General features: G+C 35.5%; 1 protein-coding gene across 1 annotated transcript in view; it reads left to right on the forward strand.

Moving 5' to 3' along the window:
* Positions 1-5,214: 5,214 nt before the first annotated feature.
* The window catches only part of ACMSD (aminocarboxymuconate semialdehyde decarboxylase), a 28,402-nt gene continuing 10,622 nt past the window's right edge, over positions 5,215-22,994 (forward strand). The window contains exons 1-6 of the mRNA XM_013959663.2: positions 5,215-5,304; positions 8,993-9,037; positions 14,711-14,807; positions 19,047-19,096; positions 20,425-20,661; positions 22,790-22,883. Coding sequence (XP_013815117.1) covers positions 5,248-5,304; positions 8,993-9,037; positions 14,711-14,807; positions 19,047-19,096; positions 20,425-20,661; positions 22,790-22,883 — 580 coding nt within the window. The 5' untranslated portion in view covers positions 5,215-5,247. The remainder of the gene's footprint in view (positions 5,305-8,992; positions 9,038-14,710; positions 14,808-19,046; positions 19,097-20,424; positions 20,662-22,789; positions 22,884-22,994) is intronic.

The raw sequence follows: 22,994 nt of genomic DNA on the forward strand, positions 1-22,994 counted from the left end.
TGATATTATGAAAGTTAGCTGATAGGTATTCTTCAAAGGATATATGTGAAATAAAAGACAAATTTTATAGCATCACTCTGTCATTCTAGCATTTTCCATTTATTTTTACTTTTTTGAGTTTATTCTAGATAGAAAATGAAACAAAAACAATCTCACATAATGCTGAAATCTTTTTTTTTTATTATTTTGGCCTCAGTCTAAGTTGACAAGGACTTGACTGCTATTCATTTATTAAGAACCCAAATTACTGCTCCAATTTTAGAGGTATTTCATGCTTATGCTATGTGTCCCCAATATTAAAGATTTAAACTTGAAATGCCAAAAATCTTTTCACTGAAATTGTGTGCATAGCACCATCATAGCAAAACCTGTAGCACAGAAATGTAAGAATATAGTGATGACATTATTTGAAAGATAGTCATATATCTTTGTTTTGATTTAGAATACTGCTTAAGTTGCAAATATTTAACATTTTTTTAGAAGCTCCAAAATAAATCAGGATTTATAAAGGCCTAACATACATGGCGCAGAGCATGTGAATGGTCAGGAATCTGGCGTACAACCCATTGGTTTGCTTTCACCACTTTGTGATTCAGCAGAACCCTGCTAGGCCAGTAGTGACGAAGCAGTGCAGTACGCTGCCAAAGGAGTCAGCGATCTTGGCCACCTTTACACTATAAATTTTAGTGGCGTAACTGGAGTGGCAGTGGCGGGTCTGATAGAGTATAATGGAGAGGCCACCTGCTGAGCATAAGCCTGAGCTTGTACATCCTTGCAGCCTCACCACACAAATTTAATAGCTCAGATCTTGGAAACATCAGAGCTGCATCAGTACAGCATCACATCTCGGCTAAAAAGCCCAACCTCTCTGCAAGGTTAAACTGACTCAGGTATAGACCAGCACCAGCTCTGATATGTTTAAACAGAGGATCTTTCAGTTATTTGTTTCTGCAAAGAATTCTGAATAACAAAATGAAAAATCTGTTTTACTTGTCCTCAAATTTTGGAAAAAAATTTATTTAATGATCATTGTACCTGCATTGCTATGGTCTTGAGCAAATGTAGTTGACCCTAGCCTGGAGATCTGTGTACATCTTCTGTTGCTCTGTTCTGTAGATATATCTAAACGAAACACAGACACCCCAATCCAGCTAGCTATGTGATCTGTGTGGTGTATAGACAGCCTGGCGTTTTGGAATGGGGAATAGCAATGCCACCCTCTCTCTAGGATACATCTGCATTAGGGACTTTACTGGTGCAACTGTAGCTGGACATGTCCTTCTGGTGTAGCTATGCTAATACTAATATTTTCCCATCAAGAATGACAACAGTGACTTCTTTGTAAAGCGCTTTGGGACCTACAGATGGAAAATGCTACATGGGAACTGCATATTATTATTATTTCCCAGTAGAAGGGAAACCATAACACTTCTACTAAATTCTGGCTTCTCTGGAGTTCTGGAGGAAGATTTAGTTCTGTGAACAATAGGTTAATTTAATAGGAAAGGTTTAATTATTTGATGACATGCAAAAAATAGAATTACGGACTTTTGCGTGCTTTCTAAACGTGACATTGCCAAGAAGGGCTCATTGCAGAGCCTCGGGAGCTGTGCGCTGTGGTCTGTAATGGCCATCCCAAAGGACCAGCATAGTCACCAGCGTAGCCAAAGGACAACCAGTTGCTAAGCAACCGATATAAGCATGCTACTCACCATTTATTTCATTTGTAAAAGGACATGTTCTTTAAATTCTCTATCTTAGCTATTGAATACACAGTTTTCCAGCTGTTTTTCTCGTGCTGTGTATATGTGTAAATAGCCAATTTTAACATACAAATGTGCAATTTAAAACGCATGTGCCAGAAGAGGACACGCAAGTCTGGAAGGTTTGAAAAACAGGCACAAGTATTTTAGCACTTTCTAACATCAGCATCCTGAATTTGCCTCTCTCTTTCTGTGTTAATCCTACTTGAAAATGATATGTCTTGATAGCATAAATGTGTGGTAGAGCTGTCTGCAGAGTTTAACCATGTTTATTGATGCACCCTCTTTTGAAGAGTCATCTTTTTTTCACTGGTATGAGGTAACACCTTCTTACTGATAAACAAAAGCAAAAATTGGACCTCCAGTTTCCAGTCTGAAGATTCCAAATCTCAGATTCTGTAATTCTTTCAGAACAGCTAAATAGCTTTTGAGAAAGAGCATTTAATGCAGTAGATCTAATCCTGCTTTCAGTTAGTGCTTGTCCCTATAGTGAAACAAAACCCTGAAGTTCTGCTGGACTTCTGTCCAGGTATTCAGCCCTGGTCTGGACAGTCTGTAGCAAAATTATCCTGAAGGAGCTCTTTATCATGTTTTTCTTTCTAAAAAAAGGAAATAATCAAATAATGCACAAGGGAAATATGGAAATATCATTCATAATCAAGAATATAGTTTGATTTGTAATTGCCATAATAAATGCATATTTTATTACATCTTAAAGACTCATACGCTGTATATAGGAGTACTGAGGCAGGTGAGGGTGTCATCTTAATATATGTTCCCATTTCCAGGGCCTCAGCTGGAAAGATTTCCCAAGATGCATAAGCAATTGCTGAAATTGCCAAGCATCCTTGCTGTTTAATGGACAAACTTCACTTCCTTTTCATCCCAAATGTAATACTGGAATGGATTTGTCCTGGAAATTTGGCCAGATGCTGAAGAACCAACCTGCTCTTTCTTACACTCCCCATAAGGATCAGTTCTTTTTAGGCATCCTGCGTTGGGGAATTTGTTCCAGGAATTTTTTCCCTTGTACTCAAATTTGACTGTTGAGGTTGCTTGCTAGAAACTCCACCAAAATGTAAATTTAAGTCTATTATTCCTCATTAATACAACGGTGTAGTGCAGCAGTTCACAGGCCATGCCAGTATGGAATTCAGATTCTTGTACTGTATGAAAGAAGGAAAAATATACCCGAGTTGGAAATGCGGGAGGAGGCCTGGGAGTCAAGGACTGTCTCAAAGTGTTTGTTGTGAGTTCAGCACTCCTTTGTTCTGCATTTGCAGAAATGATTTGCAAAAATGGTTTCAAAATCCATTTGTAGGATCCCAAAATGAGAAGTTCACAAATGAATTACAGTTCAAATTCACTGTAATTTAACAATGAATACTCTTCCCCAGAAGAAAGTGTCAGTATTAATGAAGAAACAGTGAGGACTGGGCTATTTTAACTATTGTAATTATCAGAAAAATCATTTAAAAATTCATGTCAAGCTTAGTCAAACCCAAAATTCATTACATTTTTGATAAATCAAAATTCCCTCCAAAATTAATTATGATACCTTAAAATATTTTAAAATGTTGAAATAAAACCTTCTGAATGGGTGGTCCCTATTTCTCACTTCTTTTTCCACATGCAGTCCTTAGACTATATGAACAGATGGCACAGTGCGCACATGTGAGTCTTCAAGAATGTCACCTTTTTCCTGGAAAGAAGTCTGTATGCATTTTAGTTCTCCTCTCTAGCAGGCATAGCAAGTATATTCATTGGCTGATCTCTGTGTCTTCTTTTCTGACCAACTTTGTGGTATCATCCAAATGCTGTAGGATGTAAATTCTGTGGGTAGCTCAAGGGTGGGTGAAGTTCAGAAGCTGATATCTAACACATTTCATATGGGTCCGCAAATGATAAATTGTATCATTCTGTTGCCCTAGCCATTCTGCGTGTAAAAGTTTCCATCTGCTCACAACCTCTGGCTTGACAGCCAACAAGCTAATACTACAGTGCTAGATCCTATAATGTAGCTCTCAGATTGGGAGCAAGAGGGCAAATTTGCAGCTTAACCAGGCAGCTTGGTCAGAAAGAGACAGGTTTTGATTTTGAAATGGTAATGACTGCTATTTCAGTCCCATGGATTGCATCTGTAAAAGTAAATTCCTGGCTGTCCTGCTTTCTTTGGGGAGTACTGTCCAAAAGCTGCTGCTTCCTACTTCTTCAGTGATGTCAGGTTGTAGACAGGCACAACATCAAGCGACCAATCAACCCTGTCACGAGTTGACTTGAAGAGTAACTCCAGGTAGTTAAACTGACCACATCAAAGCAGACTTGCTTAAGAATGAACAAGCAGGGAAATATGACAGACTGCAGGTTTTTTCAGTCAAGCCCAAACAAAACAATGAAGTCAAAAAAAGGATATAACAAAATAGGCCACTTGTTTTTCAGGCTGCTTGAAAAATGTTTCAGTGAAAGATTTGCTGAAATTTAAAAAGAACTACAACAGCATTTAGCTTTGAAAAATCAGCATTTTTCATTAAAAACAGGTTAATTAAGAAATGGTTAACCAGCTTGGGCAGGAGGACATCATGTGGGGAGCATGAGTTAAAACAAAACTATAGAGAAAATAAATTACAGACAAAAATAAAGCAAAAATAAAAGGCAAGGCTATCTTGAGGAATGATGTATAATACTAAATTGAGTAAAGGGCAAAAAGTGTAGTGTCACAGAAAATCTAAACTCACCCCAGTTAAGCTTAATTTAGTACACAGAAATTGTGTGCCATATTAGGCATATGTGCCACACTAGCATTAATTTACTATGATTCTTAAGGTAATCTGAGCCAGTTGCCTGCCAGATCTTGAGCCAGTTTGAGAGTCTCTGAGCAGCAGTATACACTAGCGCTTGTAAATACTGTAAAGAAACCAATAATCAGGGAGATTAAACTGCAGAGAACAGATTTGGACACAGTTCAATATTAAATTTTTTGAAGTAACTTTGAAGAAACCATAAGGGAAGGAAAAGAGAGTATGTGGGGAAGCATAACTTTCTATGAAAGGTGTATTATATGCTCTTTACAAATTATTTCAGAATCTAAGAAAAAGAAGGAAATTCAAATCAGTGTGTTTAAAGCATTTAATTCAATCTTATTGAATAATGTTCAACTGTAAACCAGTTTGCATTTTAGAATTTAGGTAACAAAAAATCCCTTCATATTACTAAAATAAACATACATTTTCTCCTTACTCTGTCAGATGTAGCTTATGCATTAACAGGGACTTTCTACTAGACGCTTTTGTTCTTTTACAGAGCCACTCCTCTGAGATTTTGGCTCCCTGGTTGGTTACTGTACTTGGTTGTCCTGATAAGATAGCAGGTGGATCTGAACAGCAGCCTAAGTTACTGACCTGCTGAACCAGCGACAGGAAGGGTAGTAGCAGTAACATAGAAAACATTTCCTTTGAAAGCGTATTTCTCCTTTGATACTTCAGAAATGAAAATTGATATTCATAGCCACATTCTACCTAAGGAATGGCCTGATCTAAAAAAGGTAATAAGACTTTAGATATTCAGTGACTTATTTTATCAGCAACCATTGGAATTGATGTAGTTTTTGAAAAATTAGTGAATGAAGGGTTCTGTAATAAATATCTATTTTCAGTAGGTTTTTGTTTAATTTGATTTTTTTCAGATATAAGATATTGTATTACATTACTTTGCAAAGCAAAACTTCTAGTAAGAAAGGGATGGAAAACTGGGCTCTGTTCATTGTCAAATGATGAGGTATAAATTCCATTTTCTTGATGAAACCATTGATAGGGGATATCTTCATAACTATGGGCTGTCACATGTCCAAATGGTATTCACTTTTGTTTTAAACACACATAAAAGGAGAAATAAACAAATGTTAGACAAGATTAATATTGCCAAGGACAAAAGTAATTCATATCTTACAGCCACAGGCATGACAGTCATTAACTTCAGTGGGTATGGGGTCACTTTAAATATAGTTAACTGATGATGATGGTTGACTATTTTACTAATATCTCTTCACGGTTATTTTTTCAACTGCTGGAAGGATGTAGCATATTGCATTATGAATACAAAATCTCATTTACCTAGTCTCAGTACTGGCCAGAACACAGAAGCTATAAGTCAACTTGTCTTAACTTTGAATCTTTGCATGGTATTATTATTATAATTCAATGATATAAATGTAGGCTTGTCAGAAATAATTTTCCTGGTCATGTGAAAAAGTATTTGAGAATGGAAAGTGCCATTTAGGTTTTCATGTAATAAATCTAATCCTTTTCTTATTTCAGATCATCAAAAGCCATACAATTATCTGGTTCTGAATTAGCTTTTAGAATTATAGCCTGAATAATTATAAATGAAATTATATATAAAGATATCTGATCACTTTTTGATTCCTAAGGGATCACATATTCAATGCTACAGAGGGTACTGAAAAAGTCACTTTAAAAAGATCACATAATAAAACTGTCATGTATATATATAATTATTGCATTTAAAAATTGGTTTCCCAATTCCAGTATAGCTGTTTTTTCCAGCTCCTTAGTGTTTCCATTCATGTTAAAGAATCAGGCTAGAAAAGATGAGACCTGTGCTGTTGCCTTTATATATTCGCTTATTTTAAATCTGTATTGGCAGTAGTTTGAATGAACATTCCCTGGGTTTGTCAGTAGTATGGAACGACTTGATTTTATTGTGCTTATCTTTGACATCAGAAGAATACCGTTATTTCAACCTTGCTCTTTGGCACCTGACATGCTAACTGAAACTCTATTTTACATTGTACATCTATTTTACATTGTATATGCTTTCACCGGTATTTTGAGGTTTCATTTTTTTTCCTGATGATGGCAAAATCTTAGGTAAGTGTTTCAAATGTGTTAGCCCTGTGTTTCTGTGACTGTAAAACAGTCTGGTATCAATTCAATGTTAGCCAGAGAGCAGCTGGAAAATGTAAAGAGTGTATTAGAAAAAAGTAATGAGAAAGCCTGGAGTTAAGAATATACATAGGATTATTTCTTCATTAGTAGTCAAAAATAACGTTATTATGCCTAAAACTTCCTGGACAGGAATGTTTGGCTTCTCCTTTACCTAGGAAGTGCTTTTTAAACATCTGTCTATTTATATTACAAGAACTCCTCTATGAAAAAGCATGTATACACTGGATAATGTAGGTCAAATGATAGCTTTTTTTTTGAACTATTATGTCTGTTTTAAGTAGATAGGAGTTTAAATATCCAGTCCCTGGAAACAGGGTACTCTTGCTTGTTCCAGATTTTGTCATCCTTGTTTGTGCAAAATCCCTATGAAAGAAAAACCTTAAAATCCTTTCCTGCTGATTTGGCATGATTAAAAAAGCTATGCTTCGTCTGTATATACTTTAAAAGGGCAAGGAATTCACTAGGACAAAATCACCCCAAGAATCCTCTGATCTTTATGAATGTACATGAAGGATGAATTCACCATTGTTAGTCCTTGAGTTCAGCTGTAGGCCAATGTTGCATTTCTTCAAACACTAAAGAGGCTAATACGGCATTTTTATTTAATTTCCATCTGCCAGTTTTTATGCATGTACAATCAGAGTCTTCTGTTCTAAAGTTTCAGCGTTTCAGAGGCTTATTAGTGGATCCAGAATAGAGAACACCTCTCTGAAGTTCCTAGACTCCTCTGAAAACTCAAGCCATTAACATGGTTCTCTACAACTTATGCAGGGAAAACCAGACAGGCAAAAAATGGAAAAGTAGGGAGGATTGAAATTGAGTATGCCCCAAAAAAGAACAAGTGAATAAACTAAGTGAACTGAATACTTTGCTTTGATCTCTTCCAGAGATGGTAATATGCAGGGCAAATTATAAAGTAATAAAAACTATTTTTTTATGATAATCTTATTCTCCTAACATGCACACATAGTGCTAAACTTTTCTTTCTTTTTTTTCTCTTTTTGTTTATAATTTTTTTAGCCCTGTAAATACAGAATCTTGAATCTATGACTAGAAATTTCTGTTGTCAAGACATTTATTTAAGAGCTTAGGAATCCATAATATGTATAAAAATAAATAGAAATTAATGACATGCTTCAGTAAGGACTATCAATGCATCCAACTAATAACTGAGGGGAAAGAATAAAATTAATTCAAAAACAGACCAGCAAATTTCTCTGTTGTCTAAATGGAAGACCTTTAAAGCGTTCATTTTCTACAATTTTTATGGAGCTAATTAAGTTTTAAAACTTAAAGTCTTCATTAGATACCACTTCTGAATTTTCCCTAAATTTAAATTTTATTTCTTATTTTTATCTGTATATACACACATTTATAAATTTTAATAAAGTATACAAATCTACCAGAGTCATTAGCATCTCTGATTGGCTGAAGTTAGAAGGCTTGGTTCTGCACTCCTACTTTGGAATAGCCCATAATGGCATTACGTAGTGATTTGCTGTCATAGGAAATTCAGGCCTCTATTCAAATTGTTTACACTTCAGTGTAAGAAATCCCTGCTTTTAGTTTCCTTTGAAATGATTCTTTACAGAAAATTGGGAATTCTGAGCATTTTTTTCATTCATTCTACTATGTTATTTCAAGATTTCATTTGTTTCTTAGTTATGAAAATAAAAGGAAATCAGCATCTTTCATGGGTTTGGGTTTTTTTTGTATAAACAATTTTTAATGTCTCTGGAAGAATCAGTGAGCATCTAAGCTTCTCCTTTAAGCTTATCTGGGTTGTTTAAATATTAATAGACAAGAGGCAATGACCTTCAGTCCTGCTGCTGAATCATGGAAGCTGAAAAGTGGAATCAATACTTTGTGCTAATGATTAACTGATTGCAGTTTGTTAGGATCAGAAAATGTGTCAACTCAATGTTCATATTGTCAAATGCCTGATTTGAAACAAATTCCAATAATGAACCTCAATACATTAAACAATCTAATAATATTTAAAGCATTTTGAAATCAGTTTTAAGACTTATTTTAAAATGTTGTTGAACTGGGAGCTAAAAGCTTAGTTCTACAAACACTCTTAGGCCAGTCCAGCAAAACCTCAGCACTTCTGCTGAAGTCAAAGGGGCTACTCAGAGGCTCAAAGCTGAGCATATGCTTAAGTATTTCTGCTGAGTAAGGTACAGCTTGACTGCAAGATCTGAGGTTCTGATTATTATTGCAGAGTGCTAACTAGTCACTGGCTTTTTCTTCTTTCTTTCACAGAGATATGGATATGGTGGCTGGGTTCAGCTGGATCATCACTGCAAGGTTTGTACTGTTTGGTCCTCTGAGATAGTCTTGTATTGTGATCAGGAATCCACTCACAGGGAATGCATTAAAAAGCTAAGTGGCAATAAGATTGACTATGTCTTTGATACAAATTTCTAAAAAGGTGTGTCTTCTATGAAGCAATTATTACTCCAAGTAGGATATACCTCAGTAGATCTTTTTGCTTAAGAGGTGATACTCAGTATACAGTCAGTTTGCATTCTCTCATATGAACCAGTATCCAGTTTTCCTCATAACTTCATGTTGACCTTCAGAATGGATCTCTCTGAGGACTCATTTTCAATAGGATACACTAATCTAAAACACATTACATGTAGAACTTTTTTTAGTTAAATGTAGTTGTCTGTATGAGAAGCAAACACAATTGGGACTGATGTTTTAATAAAATGCAAAAAACTAGGACCTGAAAGTGTCATCAAAGAGAAAGAATAACTTCCATATATCTTCATGACAAGGAGAGCAAATAGCGGTTTCAATATCCAAGAATAATAGGGACAATATATAGGTCCTGGGACCATACTATAGAAAAGTAAAAGCCTGAGGTTTTTTGGCAAGTAAAAGGCAGACTGGATCTGATTTTACTTTACCCTTTTATCACCATTCACTCTATTAAATCTACAAAGGCACTTCTGAGCTACATAAGAATAATTGGAACATCGTATCTCTAAATGCCGTGAGGCTGTGCTAACAATCCATCTGCATTCAGAATCCAGTCTTGCTGCTAGCGAACTTAGTAGAATACATTTATTCACTCTGATGGGAACAAAACTGGTTTCTTAAAGGCTTGATTCTGATCTCACTCCCAGTGGAGCAAATCAGCAGTAATTACAGTGACATTCACAGTGACACAACAGTGTAAAACTGGTATAAGCAAGATCAGTGATGCATCATCTTTTAATTTGATTGGCATTAAAAAATAACCAATATAGTGTTCTTTTTCACAGGAGGGCAGGACTAGTATGGCAAAATGATGTCCTTTGTACAGTACTATATAGGTTAATTTTATAACCTAGTTTTAAAGATGTTGCCTCAGTTACCATGTAATAACTTTGCCAGATATCAGTATATAGCTCAAACGCTGTCACAGGAAGTCAGCTTCCTCCTATGAACTGTCAGCTCCCCATCCTCTGGCAAGCCTGCTGCTGCAAATGGCTTCAGGCCCAAAAGCAGCAAAGCTGTCCCTTCGTTGGCATGCCAGCAGCAGGACAGGGTGGTGGAGGTTCCAGGTTACATCTCCTTCCCTCCCCATCCACCGCAGAGAGGGCACACACTGGGCAGTGAGAGCCATAATGCAAAAGAGTGGTTCCTGGTAATAATGTTTATTAAAATCGTAAGTTATTTTATAGTGCATAAATATACATTTTCTACACATGGAAGATAAATTCCTTTCCATTATAATGGTTACAGGTGAATAATACAAGGTAAGTAGATTCAAAAGAAAAGGCAAGCCTATGTGAGGGTCCTGGTCTAATTATAAGAGATGGGAAATTTTCCATTGGCTTCAGTCAATGCTGGACCTGGACTCAGGATTTCCTTTAAGGATGGGAAGAGAAATGTGTTTTATGAAAGATGGTATAAGACAGAGGTCTCAGAAGACCTGAGTTCACTTCCCACCCCACTTCACATGTACCTGTCCTAACTTGAGAAATTCTGTCTGTAATTGCCTACCACAGGAGCACTGTGAGCTGCCCAGATACTGAAGAGTAAAGGCAATGCAAGGCATTAGCCAGATAATTAAGGAAAAAAGAGAACAGGGGAGGGGTGGATAAGAGGAAAAAGAACAGCTTGGATATAGTAAGCTGCAAGACAAAAGATGCAAAGGTAAGAGCATGAACAGCTTAACAAAGAGTGTCAGCCCATGCCCCACTTAAAGCATGTGAAGAGTGCAATTTAAATAACTGGCTAAACGCAGGCCGTATGCGTAGTGTGTTTAACAAGGGCTGATCTGGATCTATCTTCTGAAATTCAGCCATGATCTCCATCTAGGAGTTCTATAATGACAAGTAGAGGGATAAGAGATACAAAGATTTAATAATAGATTTTTTGGAGTGACATCTCCACCCCAATTTGGGATAGCCCTATAAAGACAATAGTATCCGATCTTTTCCTCATTGTTTCTTTTTGTGACTTGGCTAATTCCTTCATTCTTTGTAGAGATGGAATTTTTATTGGTTTTTTTGAAGAAGCAAGACATATATTCCAGATAACCAAGGTATTTAAATGTATCGTTTCTGTTAATTTCAATGGAATTAGACATTCCATCCCCTTGTCACTTTGGAAAATCATATTTCTTTGTGATCGTATGTATGCATATGGTAACTAAAAGGAAGCTGATAAAATGGATACAGCACAGTGTCTATTTATTCCAACCTAATGGCATACACACTGTCGTCATTCTATGATCTGCAAGTCTGTGCTGTCACATGCCTATCAGCTATTTATGAAGCAGGTATGAAGGCTGGGACCAAGACTGAGGAGCAAACAGAGATTATGATGAAATTCCAGATTTCATCAATTTTGTTAAAATTTCAGTCTAAGCAGGAATGGGAGGAGAAAAGAAGCCACCTGCTAAGCAGAAGTGTGGATGGCACAGCTTCTGAGATAGATGGCAGATGCAGGAAGGAGAGACACTTGTAGAAGACATTTTTAGCAGCTTAGCTGTTTGGTAGAGGTCTGATGCTAAAATTCTTTGCTAAAAATAGTTTGCAAAGGAACTTTGTGGCAAGTCAATAATAGCCTTACATGCTCTGCAGAGAGTTCTATCCAGCCTACTTCTGTCTACATGAAAGAAGTGCATGATAGAGAATAAAATCCTGTGTAGATATGTGGAGCTGGGGAAGTTAACTCTAGAGATTAAAAAAAGGAAAACCTTCACATATTATTCAGTGAAGAAGCATCAAGGTCAAACTGAAATTGCATGTATGCAATTTGGCCTGTAACTGAGTAGTTTAGTAATGGAATAAATTCAAATGTAGCTTGCTGAACTAAATCAGCCTGCTGTACTTCTTAAATCTCTCTCTTGATTTCTGCATAAATTCTTTAAAACTTTAAATATCAGATGATGTTAAAAAAAGATATGATAGAATTCTTAAGCTGTGCCCTTAGCAAACTGTGTTACCATTGCAAGTAAACATCTTATGTCTTTTATGCAGGCTTCAACCTTGCATCCATTGCTTTGGAGCCTAAAAAATTTCTTCTTGATCAGAATGTATTTTATTCTTACTACTGCAAAAACTCTGAGCATTGTTTCCCAATTAAGGTGTCTGAGTAATTTCTCATTTAAAAAATGTCAGGTGCAGATTAGTGGCAGTGCCTAGAGACTATAGTAATAGGACTGATTTTCCAGGCACAGTGTTGTTGCGCCAGATCTTTCTATCCTTACAGACATGAGTAATCCCACTGATCCACATGGATTTATTCAGATGAGCACATTATGCTTTTCTGCATAACCAACTTTGTTGTTGCCTACACACAAAGCTGTGAGTTTAGGCTTGACCTGTAGCATATTCATAATCACAAAGAATCAGTTAATGCAAAGGAGAACAGCAAACTGTTTTACTAATTCTTTAATGAGAACAGTACATGTCTTGTTAGAAACCCTTCCTATATTGTGAAGGCTGTTACGGCATTCAGTGACCTACTGTTCATCTCAGCATTTATGTATGAGCACTGTCAAGGTTGCTGGTAAAATTACAGTCTGTCTAACATTGTTTTCAGTATTAGCAGAAGAAAATATATGTAAGCAGTTTAGCTGCTACGCCTTAGCTGTATCTGAGGAAAGAATCAAAAGTCGCCTGTGTTCACAGAAATACTCCCAGCAGTAATCTAATAAAGGCCACACGATCTATTTGTATGTGACACAATGCTCGGTTCTACTGTGTCTTTTTCTCTGCTCACACTCCAAATGCTTTTCTATTTGTTAGGCAATATGCAGCAAAGGGCTGACTTTTTTATTATTATTTTTAATGTATTGCAGTGTATGGCTAGCGTAAACCTTTCTGTCAGGCTGGAAAATCAATTTTATGAGAACCTGAAGTATTTTGCCAGAGGATCAGGACAATGTAGTTGGGATTACTTACTGTAATATTTCAAGTAATTTTCTGAAATTGTGATATAGCTACCAACTTGACAGTTTGCTAAGGCAGCACAGTTAGATATGTAGAAGAGACCTTTAAAATATTCATTAGGGCAGTGTGTTTGTGAATGATGTATGAAGCTAATAACAAATTCAAGGTTAAGAACAGTCTGACTTCTCAGAAAGAGGAGACAAAGACCCAGCTTTGCAATAAGTAGTGAAACTTTATTAATTATTTCTGTTATAGAATACTAGCAGGAACTTTTTTTTTATATATCAAGATAGACAGATGTCGTGAGGACCCTAAATAAACTGATCTTGTGGGGACAAATAAAGTAGCGTTTGGAGAGACAGAATTCTCTTCCCTACGTCAGAAGACTGCATTGCACTTAGCTTCTGTTTACTGTGAAGATGAAAGAGTAGCTGTTTTGCTTTCTCACATCTTATCATGTGGTTTTCAAATTTTAAATGCAGATTCAGTGTCTTTTCTGTCTAATACGTTTGCTGCATCACCACGCTTACCCATCCCATATACACAGTGTAGTATCACCCTTAGGTCATGTGACTGTTCTGACTTCTGTCTTTTTCCAGTTATCCCCAAAGTAGCTTAGAGCAACCAAAAAATACATAGAGCTTGCAAATATTGGTGAGCTGCATCTTACCAGTCTGTGGAAGTGTAAGCCAACTGAAATACTGTCTGTTGTCTGTCTTTTGGTATTGAATTGCTAATTCTAATTGCAAGTCCATAGATGCATCCAGCTGCATACAACTTTAGAAGACATTTTTCTTGGCGTAATGTAACAACACTGTGCCTACTTATCAGCTTTGGACAATTGTCAAATCCACCAAAAATTAAAGAAAGTTTCCATGTTAATAATTAAAGGATCAGTATCAAATCTGATGACCTCAATAATGTTTTGAACTTTATAAGTTTGGGAATTGGTTGCTTCTGGGAAAAGTATTACACTAATTTATGTAATCATTTCAGACTGTGTTTAGATTTTTCTTTGGTCTTTTTTCCCCAAACACAAAATTTTCCGGAATATTCCTTTCCTTTCAGTCCCAAGGAGAAAATGTAATCTAAGGACAAACATAATAGGTCTGATTTTGTCTCAGTTTCACAGGTGATCTGAAACAACTGAAATGAATTTAACAGAGTGGCACAATTATTTCTGTAGTTACTGGATTCATTTTGATGCTATTGACTTTAAAAGAACACACGCATCCCCAAGGGCAACATTTAGCTCATATTTAATTTGAGCACAGTTTTGAGGTCAAATTTTGGTTTGAGGATAAACCTTGATTAAGGTACCTGGTATTTTAAACAGATGTGGGGAGATACACATTACAATAGAAAGGAGATCTTTTTATTATGAAAAAATAATTTATTCATGTCATCTGAACTATAAATGGTATTTTAAAATAGTCTTTGATTAAAAAATATCTACTGAATAAAAATTACAGAACTAAATTCTGTCACTGAATATCCATAGGGAGCTTAATATACTCAAGCAACTATATAAATTAGCATGTACTATTTTGTCACATGTATAATATATGAAAATGTCATTTCACAGGGGCAGGCAAAGATGATGAAGGATGGAAAGGTTTTTAGAGTTATTCAGGAGAACTGCTGGGATCCAGAAGTACGGATTAAAGAGATGGACCTATCAGGTAATTCCATAAAGGAAATGAAAACTTTGTGTCTCATACAGGATCATAACAACTTCTCTGTTAGCGCATCTTGAAGTGCTTAATAACAGTGTCAGAATTAAAAGGTCTGTCAAACTGATTCATTAGCTGAAGTGTGTTAAAAATCACTCATAGGATTTTCTGTATATTTGTTTCCTTTTCCTAACATTTTTTCTATTCAGATGTTGCAACTTAATTCTGTATTTTTGATAGAGGATTCTGAGCCTAGAGAACTGGTACAATTACTTTCTCAGGAAAGAGAGTTTTCCTGATTTAGAAAGAAGCCAAGCTTAGCAAATTTATTTTCCACAGGGTTACTGATATGCTGTTAAATGTAGTTTGTAAGATAGGAGACTGAGAATGAGAGAAGGAATTTTTAGTCTAATTGATGATTTTTTTAGTATTTATTAACACTGTAATTCCAAATTACTTTTGTGAGAGTAATATCGAGTTATTAAAGATTATATTTTCTTTAATTGAACCTGGAATAATTCCCTACATCAGTTCCTCAGTAGACACAACTTGAGTATCTTCTCCAACTTTTCAAAAAGAACAAATACATCTGAATTCTTTTGAAGAGCACATATTTTAAAAAGAGTATATTTGTGATTATTGTTTCTTCCTCTCATGGGATAGCATGTTAGGAGATACTTCAGGTCATTCTCCCAGTTGAGGTTTAGTCTTTAGTTAGATAGGGCAACTTGGCAGCTCAGGGGCTGGTGGGCAGTTTATGTAAACGCAACTTAGAAAATTTAAAAATTTCCTCATTTGCACACTGGAGAAGCAGTATTTCAAACTTTAACCATTAGACATTTAATTGGAATCCTAGAATGCCTGTGCAACATCTCTAAAATTTGTGCTGCCTTGACAAGATTGTAATCATTCCTGGAGTTAGCTATGTTAGGCCAGTTAGGGTATATTTACACAAAATGCAATCACATTTTGAGACTACCAATACAGATATTCTTGTCACTCAACCACAATGTGGATCATAAATAGCACCTTGGCATCTTTTCCTTTCTGATATTTCCTCCAGCACTAATGGCAAGTTTCTGTAAAACAATTCTGCCCCATCTAATTCCTCTAGATAAAGGGAAAACACAAGGGCAATTTTCTCAACTTTTTGCAACAGCTCTCCAAAACAGAATATCATAAAACTAACACCACAATATTCTTCCACAGACTGAATGAACTGTGCTCACTTGTTAAGAAAAATTTCTAAAACTGTGTGTTACAGCACCATCTGGTGGCTTTTGCCATAAAAATCTCCCCTTTTATTACAGCACTCTAGAGAAGCAGCCATCAGCCAATTAAGTGTAAAAATAAAGATCTTACAGAGTTTTTCATTCTTATCATTCTTCTAATGATAAAGACTATGGGCCATATTTTATTCTTTTTTTGTTCACAAAGCTGTAGCTACTTACTTCAAAGACAGTTTTGTGTAACAAAAAACAAGGTAGATTATGCCCAAAATATTAACCCCCAAACATGTCACAATTTTGGAACAAAGATGTGGGGAGTCTCCTAGTTGAACAAAACTAGTATCAGTCTTTGTAAGATGTTATTAACTCAGAGAGATAACTTGGAGCTTGACTGCGAAAAGTTTTGTTTGTGCAACACCCTAGAAATCTTGCCAGGGATAAGAAATGGTAGCCAATGTACCAAAGACAAGAAATTAGTTGTCATAATCATATGTCGTAGGTCTAATCAGTATACAAACCTGTGTTTGGAACCACTCACTAAAACAAGCTGTAACTGCAATTACCATCACAGTTCTGTGACACAAATCATCACAATTTTGTTGGAGGAAATATCTTCCAGTCAATCCGAACTACATTTTCTTATTATTTTCTCCTTTGTAAAAGCCTCTGAAGAGGTGCTTCCTGCTTCAGCAGCGACATGGTAAAATGCAGTGCTCTGTGTCATCACAGTGGTACGGATACCAATGACATGCCTGCCCTTATGGTATATCATCTGCTAATCAGACTGCACAGAGAGGATTCTGAAAGCTAAGGAAAATCATTTCCTAAATAGATTTTTTTCTGTGCTGATTCGTCTTCTTCCTAAGTCTAGTGTATGAGAATGTTCAGCATAGAAATCTACCTTTAAGATTCATGTTAAATTTGTCTTGTAGTTCACCTTTCAAAAAACCGGAATGTCAGTATGATGTTAAAAAGCTCTCTCTACCAAATATGGAAGGCAGAGATCTGGATTCTAGGAATTATCCTGTGACTCAAGAAATCTGAAACTAGCCCTCTTAAGTTAAGGATCATTCTGTTTTATTTCAAAAATCAGAACACTGAGGCTCCTAAAGGCTGATTTTGTTGCATATCAGTCACAAGAAGAAGAAGAAGTAAATAACAAAAGGGATATGGAGTACTAACTATTGAAAGTTCATTTTCCATCAATTAATATTGAAAAATACTTGGACATCTGTGTCACATCTTCAGGACAAGCTGATCAAAAACTAGGAGTAAAAGAAAAGAATTTGCATGAAAAAGGAATTTGAATAATTCAGTCCAAAAGAAGTCAAGCAGATTCTAACAATTAATGACTCCTAGGGGAATGGGAAAGAGAAACAGAAGGGAGAGCAAGGAAACACACAGTTTGATAAACAGGATCATCTAGAGAGAGACCGTTGTTACTATTAAAGCAGTACGGTATTCCAGAGCAGTCAGTGGGATCAAATGCAATGGAACTATACATCAACACAGGAGTCAGTAACACCAATACAGAGAAAGAATTGATCACTGTCCTAAGTAATACATGTTACAACTTGTCCTTAGGAAGGAAATGTGAAACTTCAATGCAATTTTTTTAGAAAACATAAATAGGAAAGGATTATTAAGAAAAGCAGCTAGGTAGAATAAAAGGGCTTTGCTGAAAAGTGTAAAATGGGATTGGAACCAGATACAGTGCTTATCTGTGGAAAACATGGGGAATGTTCTCAAAAATACTAATCAAGTGTCCAGTAGTATACTGGCAGAGAATACGGTGAACTAGGGATCGAGACTTTAGTGCTCTTCATATGCTTTGCATTTGGGAAAAAATGGGAGATGCATTGTGCAAAGGTCTAAATTCTGGGCATCTGAATCATAAGTTAGGCTGTACTTAAATATCTATGTCATTTTGTAGATCTGCTCCTTAGGTCCCTCCCGTCCTGCTGCACGTAATGTTAATCAGCTTAGTCAGCTTTCTTTGTTATTGCCTACTTAAGTTAGTAAGGCAGAAGATAAAGTCATTCTGTTAAACATTGGAGTGCTTTGGCAACACCATTGTCTTAAAAGAAATTTGCACAGGATTTTTCTGCCTTCTTTTACATGAGTGGTTTCATTTTTAACAACTACGTTAAATTTTTAAAAGCATTACAAAATATGCGCATGATACATTATGATATGAGATGAAGCTACAATCAGACTGCTAATTACATTTCTGATTCAACTGTTTAGTGAATTCCTAATTATTGTTTATTCTTTCTATTGTTGTTAATTTGCTGGGTTTTATAGGTTCGTTCCTGTATAAAGTCATACACGAAGTTATGGTAGGGAGTTTTATTTGAACAGAAATTTAACAAAATAGAAGTTAATTCTCTTTATTGCTAAAATCAAAGTTATTTCTAACAACAGACAAACTTTTTCATACTTACAACCTCAGTAGTCCGGAAACAGGGTGAATAAAACCCATCCCAATACCACTTTGGGGAGCACTTAGAAAAATATTCTTTAACAACCTTTTGTCTTTGAGCTAATTTACATATTTATTTATTTATGAAATATATGTGATAAACATGACCCCACAGTAAACTTGAGATACTGTATTTTATTGGTTTAACATAACTTCATGTTCATTCATGACATAGTAACATTAAATTGCTATTTTACTTAATTTTATACATGCATATCAACAACTTTAAAATCAAAATACTTAATTTCACTAAAGTATGAAAGTGTTCTTTTTCTTTCAACTTAGCAAAAATATTCCAGTCCTAATAAAGTGATACACCACAAGATTTATTACCATGATCCCCAATTTGCAAAAAACAGACTCTATCCATGCCAATGATAAATCATTCTTTCTTACCATTAAACCTTTAAACTATTAGGCGTTTGAAAGGCAACTACTTTTTTTTGCCTTTTCAAATCAAAGTCCTTTCTTACTTTTATCATTTTACCAAAAAAATGGTATATATGTAACATTAATAACTGCTGTTTTCTTTCACAGGTGTCACAGTCCAAGTCCTTTCTACAGTCCCTGTGATGTTCAGCTACTGGGTAGGTTCCTATTAGCATATTCTGTAATTCATAAATATTACAAACTATCTTAAAAATAAAGTGCAACTTCCTGTGAATTAGGTGACTAAAGTAGTTAATAGATCACTAAAGTAAAGGAGGAACTGTTCTGCTGTGTAAAACAAAAGACAAAATAGTCCAAGTATTGGAAGAGCCAGCAGGATGTCCTGGCACAGCTCCGCTCTGGAGTACGCTCAGTAAAAAAGAATGAGACAGCAACAGAATTTCTGCTGGGGACTTTATCAGGAGTAGCTGCGAGCAGAGAGAGAGAATTCACAGAGCACAAATCCATTATGTAGCAGGAAAATATATATGGATTGATTCCACGGAAGTTAGATATCAATCACTATTGTCTCGTAAAAAGAAGAAGTAAAAGATATTTTTGTGGCCTAATCCCCCTTTCTTTTAAACGTGCCATGGGAGGAGAACTCACTGACTCAGAATACTTTGAATCTTAAAATTCAGCAGCAAATTTAAATATATTCTATGCATGGTGATCTTGAATGCACCAAAGAAATAAAAAGTCTGAGAATATAAATCATAGCAAATGCTGTTCTAAATATATTCTCAATTTGACTATTTAGCTGCTTGTAGAAATGAAACTGTAATGTGTAAACAGGTATCCTACATTAAAAAACATTGTGTTAATCCCATATATAAGTGGCATCACTGATCTTCAGAATTTCTTTTTGGGTGACATATCTTTAAAATTTTATTCTGATGTTTATGGGAATTTTTCCCCTTTAATATATTCTAGGGAAAAAAAACAGGAAACTAATCAATTGTATGGATATTACAGTTCCTTCATTAGAAATATGACTATCTCCTTCTAAATGTTAGAGAGCTTTGCTCAAGTTTTCGCTCTAAATTTCTCATGCTCCAGCATCCCACATTTCTTGTTTTTATCTTTCCAGCTCCAGTAATAGGGGACCAAATATTCATTGCTATATTTAAAAAAGATATGCTCAGATTTTTGTATTTATATAATCAAAACCAGAGGACTGGTTGACACAAAAGGACCAGATACTTAAGCACATCAGCAAGCTGGGCCAGATTACACTCATCCTGAGCAATGAAGGGAAAAGCAGTTGATATTATATTCAAGACAAGAAGAAGAACTGTACCCAGAGAATTTAAGCAAGGCAAAATTTAGTCCTACTGATTTCCAGTCATTCAGAACCGTAATGTAAAAGTTTAGGTTCAAGCCTTCTCTCTATATTGTTTGCAGTGACATTTACCCAGTATCTTCCAAAGGTGATAACATTTGAAAACTATATTTTAATGTATTATTCTGCTTAATATCATACCAGGCCAAACCTCAGGACACTTTAGATCTATCCCAGATATTAAATAATGACTTAGCTGCTACAGTAAGAAAGTACCCCAAGAGGTTTATTGGCTTGGGTACATTACCTTTGCAAGCTCCAGAGCTGGCTGTGAAGGAAATGCATCGTTGTGTGAATGAACTTGGATTTCCTGGAGTACAAATAGGATCTCATGTCAATGAATGGGACCTGAATGCACCAGAAATGTATGATATCTATGCTGTGAGTAAATGTTTCTTTGCTTATTTGGGGAAATTCTGGGACATGGAATTCTATCTAAAAATATCTTGGGCCGTATTCAGTCATCAGCTAGATTTATAGATCCATTAAAACAATTGATCCTTCCAACCTGTTTAGTGTAAATGAAAGAACATTTACAAAACAGCCTCACTAATTTTCATTAATGACTGGGAAATCAAACTAATAAGAATATTCATTAAAATTGTGCAATATTTTTTAAAGAAAGGAGAGTGCATCTCAAATGTGGGGTTTTTTGTGGGTTCATTAATCCAGACCTATTTAAACCAATGAAATATCATCAAGCTCATAGGACTCTTAGTCTTTGATCCCAAATTTCTTATTCAGTCAAGTGAAATCAGTGAGTTTTGAGGTTCAGATAACGTAAAATTGGCATTTTTCAGGCACAATCCCATTTGCACCCCATGCAGTTACACCTGACTAATCCTCAGTGATCAGAGAATTTCAGTTTTAATTATATATGATAATTCATTACAGGTTATAATGTCAATAATAGGAAATAAAACATTCTGAAACATACTTTATAAAATTAATAATAAAATCTTTTTATGATATGAGTTTTCATTGTAAAGAGTTGCCATCTTGGTTTCTGAGGATAAGTGCAGTAACAAATAAGGCATTTCTGCTGTGTTTGCTTTTGTGTTCAAGTTATTATATCCAATCCTATTGAGATAATTGAAAAAAACTCTCTGAGATTTTCAGAGATTTCAGGGCAAGATACTTATAGAGCCAAAGTACTGCACAGACTTATGCAAACAGGACCAAAAATTCCAAATTTAATGTATTGATTGTAAAATGAGTTCATAGACTGCATTTCTTAAACAGCCTGAGGTCCAGATGGGGACTCTCATTTGTCTAAATTATGGGATTTAATCAATGTACATTCTGTGTCTGTTTCAGAGGTTATTATAGCTGTCACCCTGAAATTGATTCATAGAGGATATTTTTCAAAACTCTCAATTTATTCAAGAATTCTGTTAGCGCAGCATCTGGACAATTTATTTGGTTTTATGGTCACACACAGTCTGTTAGCAGCTTCTACTTTCAGAGAGGCACACGTTCTTCAGCTTATGTTTAACACATGTAGGAAGTAACCTCTGTCACTTGTAGAAACATCTTTGGATAATAAAGATTGTGAAATAAAACCATATTTGATAATGAACTTTATCAATACATCAAGACAGTTATTGAATTGCTATTTTTAGTTTACAAATGTAGATGACAATTACTCCCTAGAGTCCATAAGTTATAGCTTTATTTATGCATTTAATGGTAAATAAATCCAAAATTTTCAATCTTGTGATAATCTCCTTAGCAACAAGAGGAGGTCCAGAAATACATCTGACAAAACGAAGCTGTTAAATCCTGGTTAAGTATATGAATGGCTCTGATGACTGTATACTTAAATTTAAGCACATAGTTAAATAACTCAATCAGGATCAATATCTCATATTGTTCTTCTGTTTTCCTTTCTGAAAGTGTCAGCGGTTTGGGAAATGTAATGTACTTGAGTGGAGATGGATTATTGATCAGAATGCAACCAGATTTCCAACTCTTAGGATGGGTTAGAAAAGGTTTTAATTTTTTTTAAGCCAGGCAGCAGGCCAAAGGGGCCAAATGTGGTGTGATAGCAATGAAAATTCCTGAATGCAGCTGGAACACTTCTGTAAAACCATTCTGATCTAGACAATATTCTGAGAATTCATCCTCTCATGTGAGATGAAACCAAAAGAAAGCTAGTTTGAACTGAGTTTTATAGTGCAGGATGACTGGCATACACACAGCTAAAAAAAACATTTTTGTACCACATTAATCTGAGGAGCACTTTGACTTAATAATAAAATGTTATCATCAGTGTTTCCAAACCAGCAGTCTCAAAAAGAACTTTGAATTCGAATGACGACTTCAGGTTATGGACCAGAGGACTAAATATAACCTACTATTGGTTATGGTTTTCACTTCTGGGCCTATTTTCATCATTAATAATTGATGTTCGGTACAGTTTTGCAGGTAATCTTTAAAGCCTGGCTAAGAACGTAGCTACATTTTGGTATGCTTAAGTCAAGATTAACATTTTTTCTCTTTGCTGAAGGCTGCTGAACAATTAAATTGCTGCCTCTTTGTTCATCCCTGGGACATGCAGATGGATGGAAGGATGTCCAAGTACTGGCTTCCCTGGCTGGTAGGTGAGTGTATTGCTTAATCTGTGTTTACAAACTGTCACTGAATTACGCCCAGGAGATTTTTGCAAAGGTGCTAGTACAGAGAAAACACACATGATTTTTCTATTAATCTGT

Source organism: Apteryx mantelli, chromosome 6 (genome assembly GCF_036417845.1).
Source record: "Apteryx mantelli isolate bAptMan1 chromosome 6, bAptMan1.hap1, whole genome shotgun sequence".
Lineage (NCBI taxonomy): Eukaryota > Metazoa > Chordata > Aves > Apterygiformes > Apterygidae > Apteryx > Apteryx mantelli.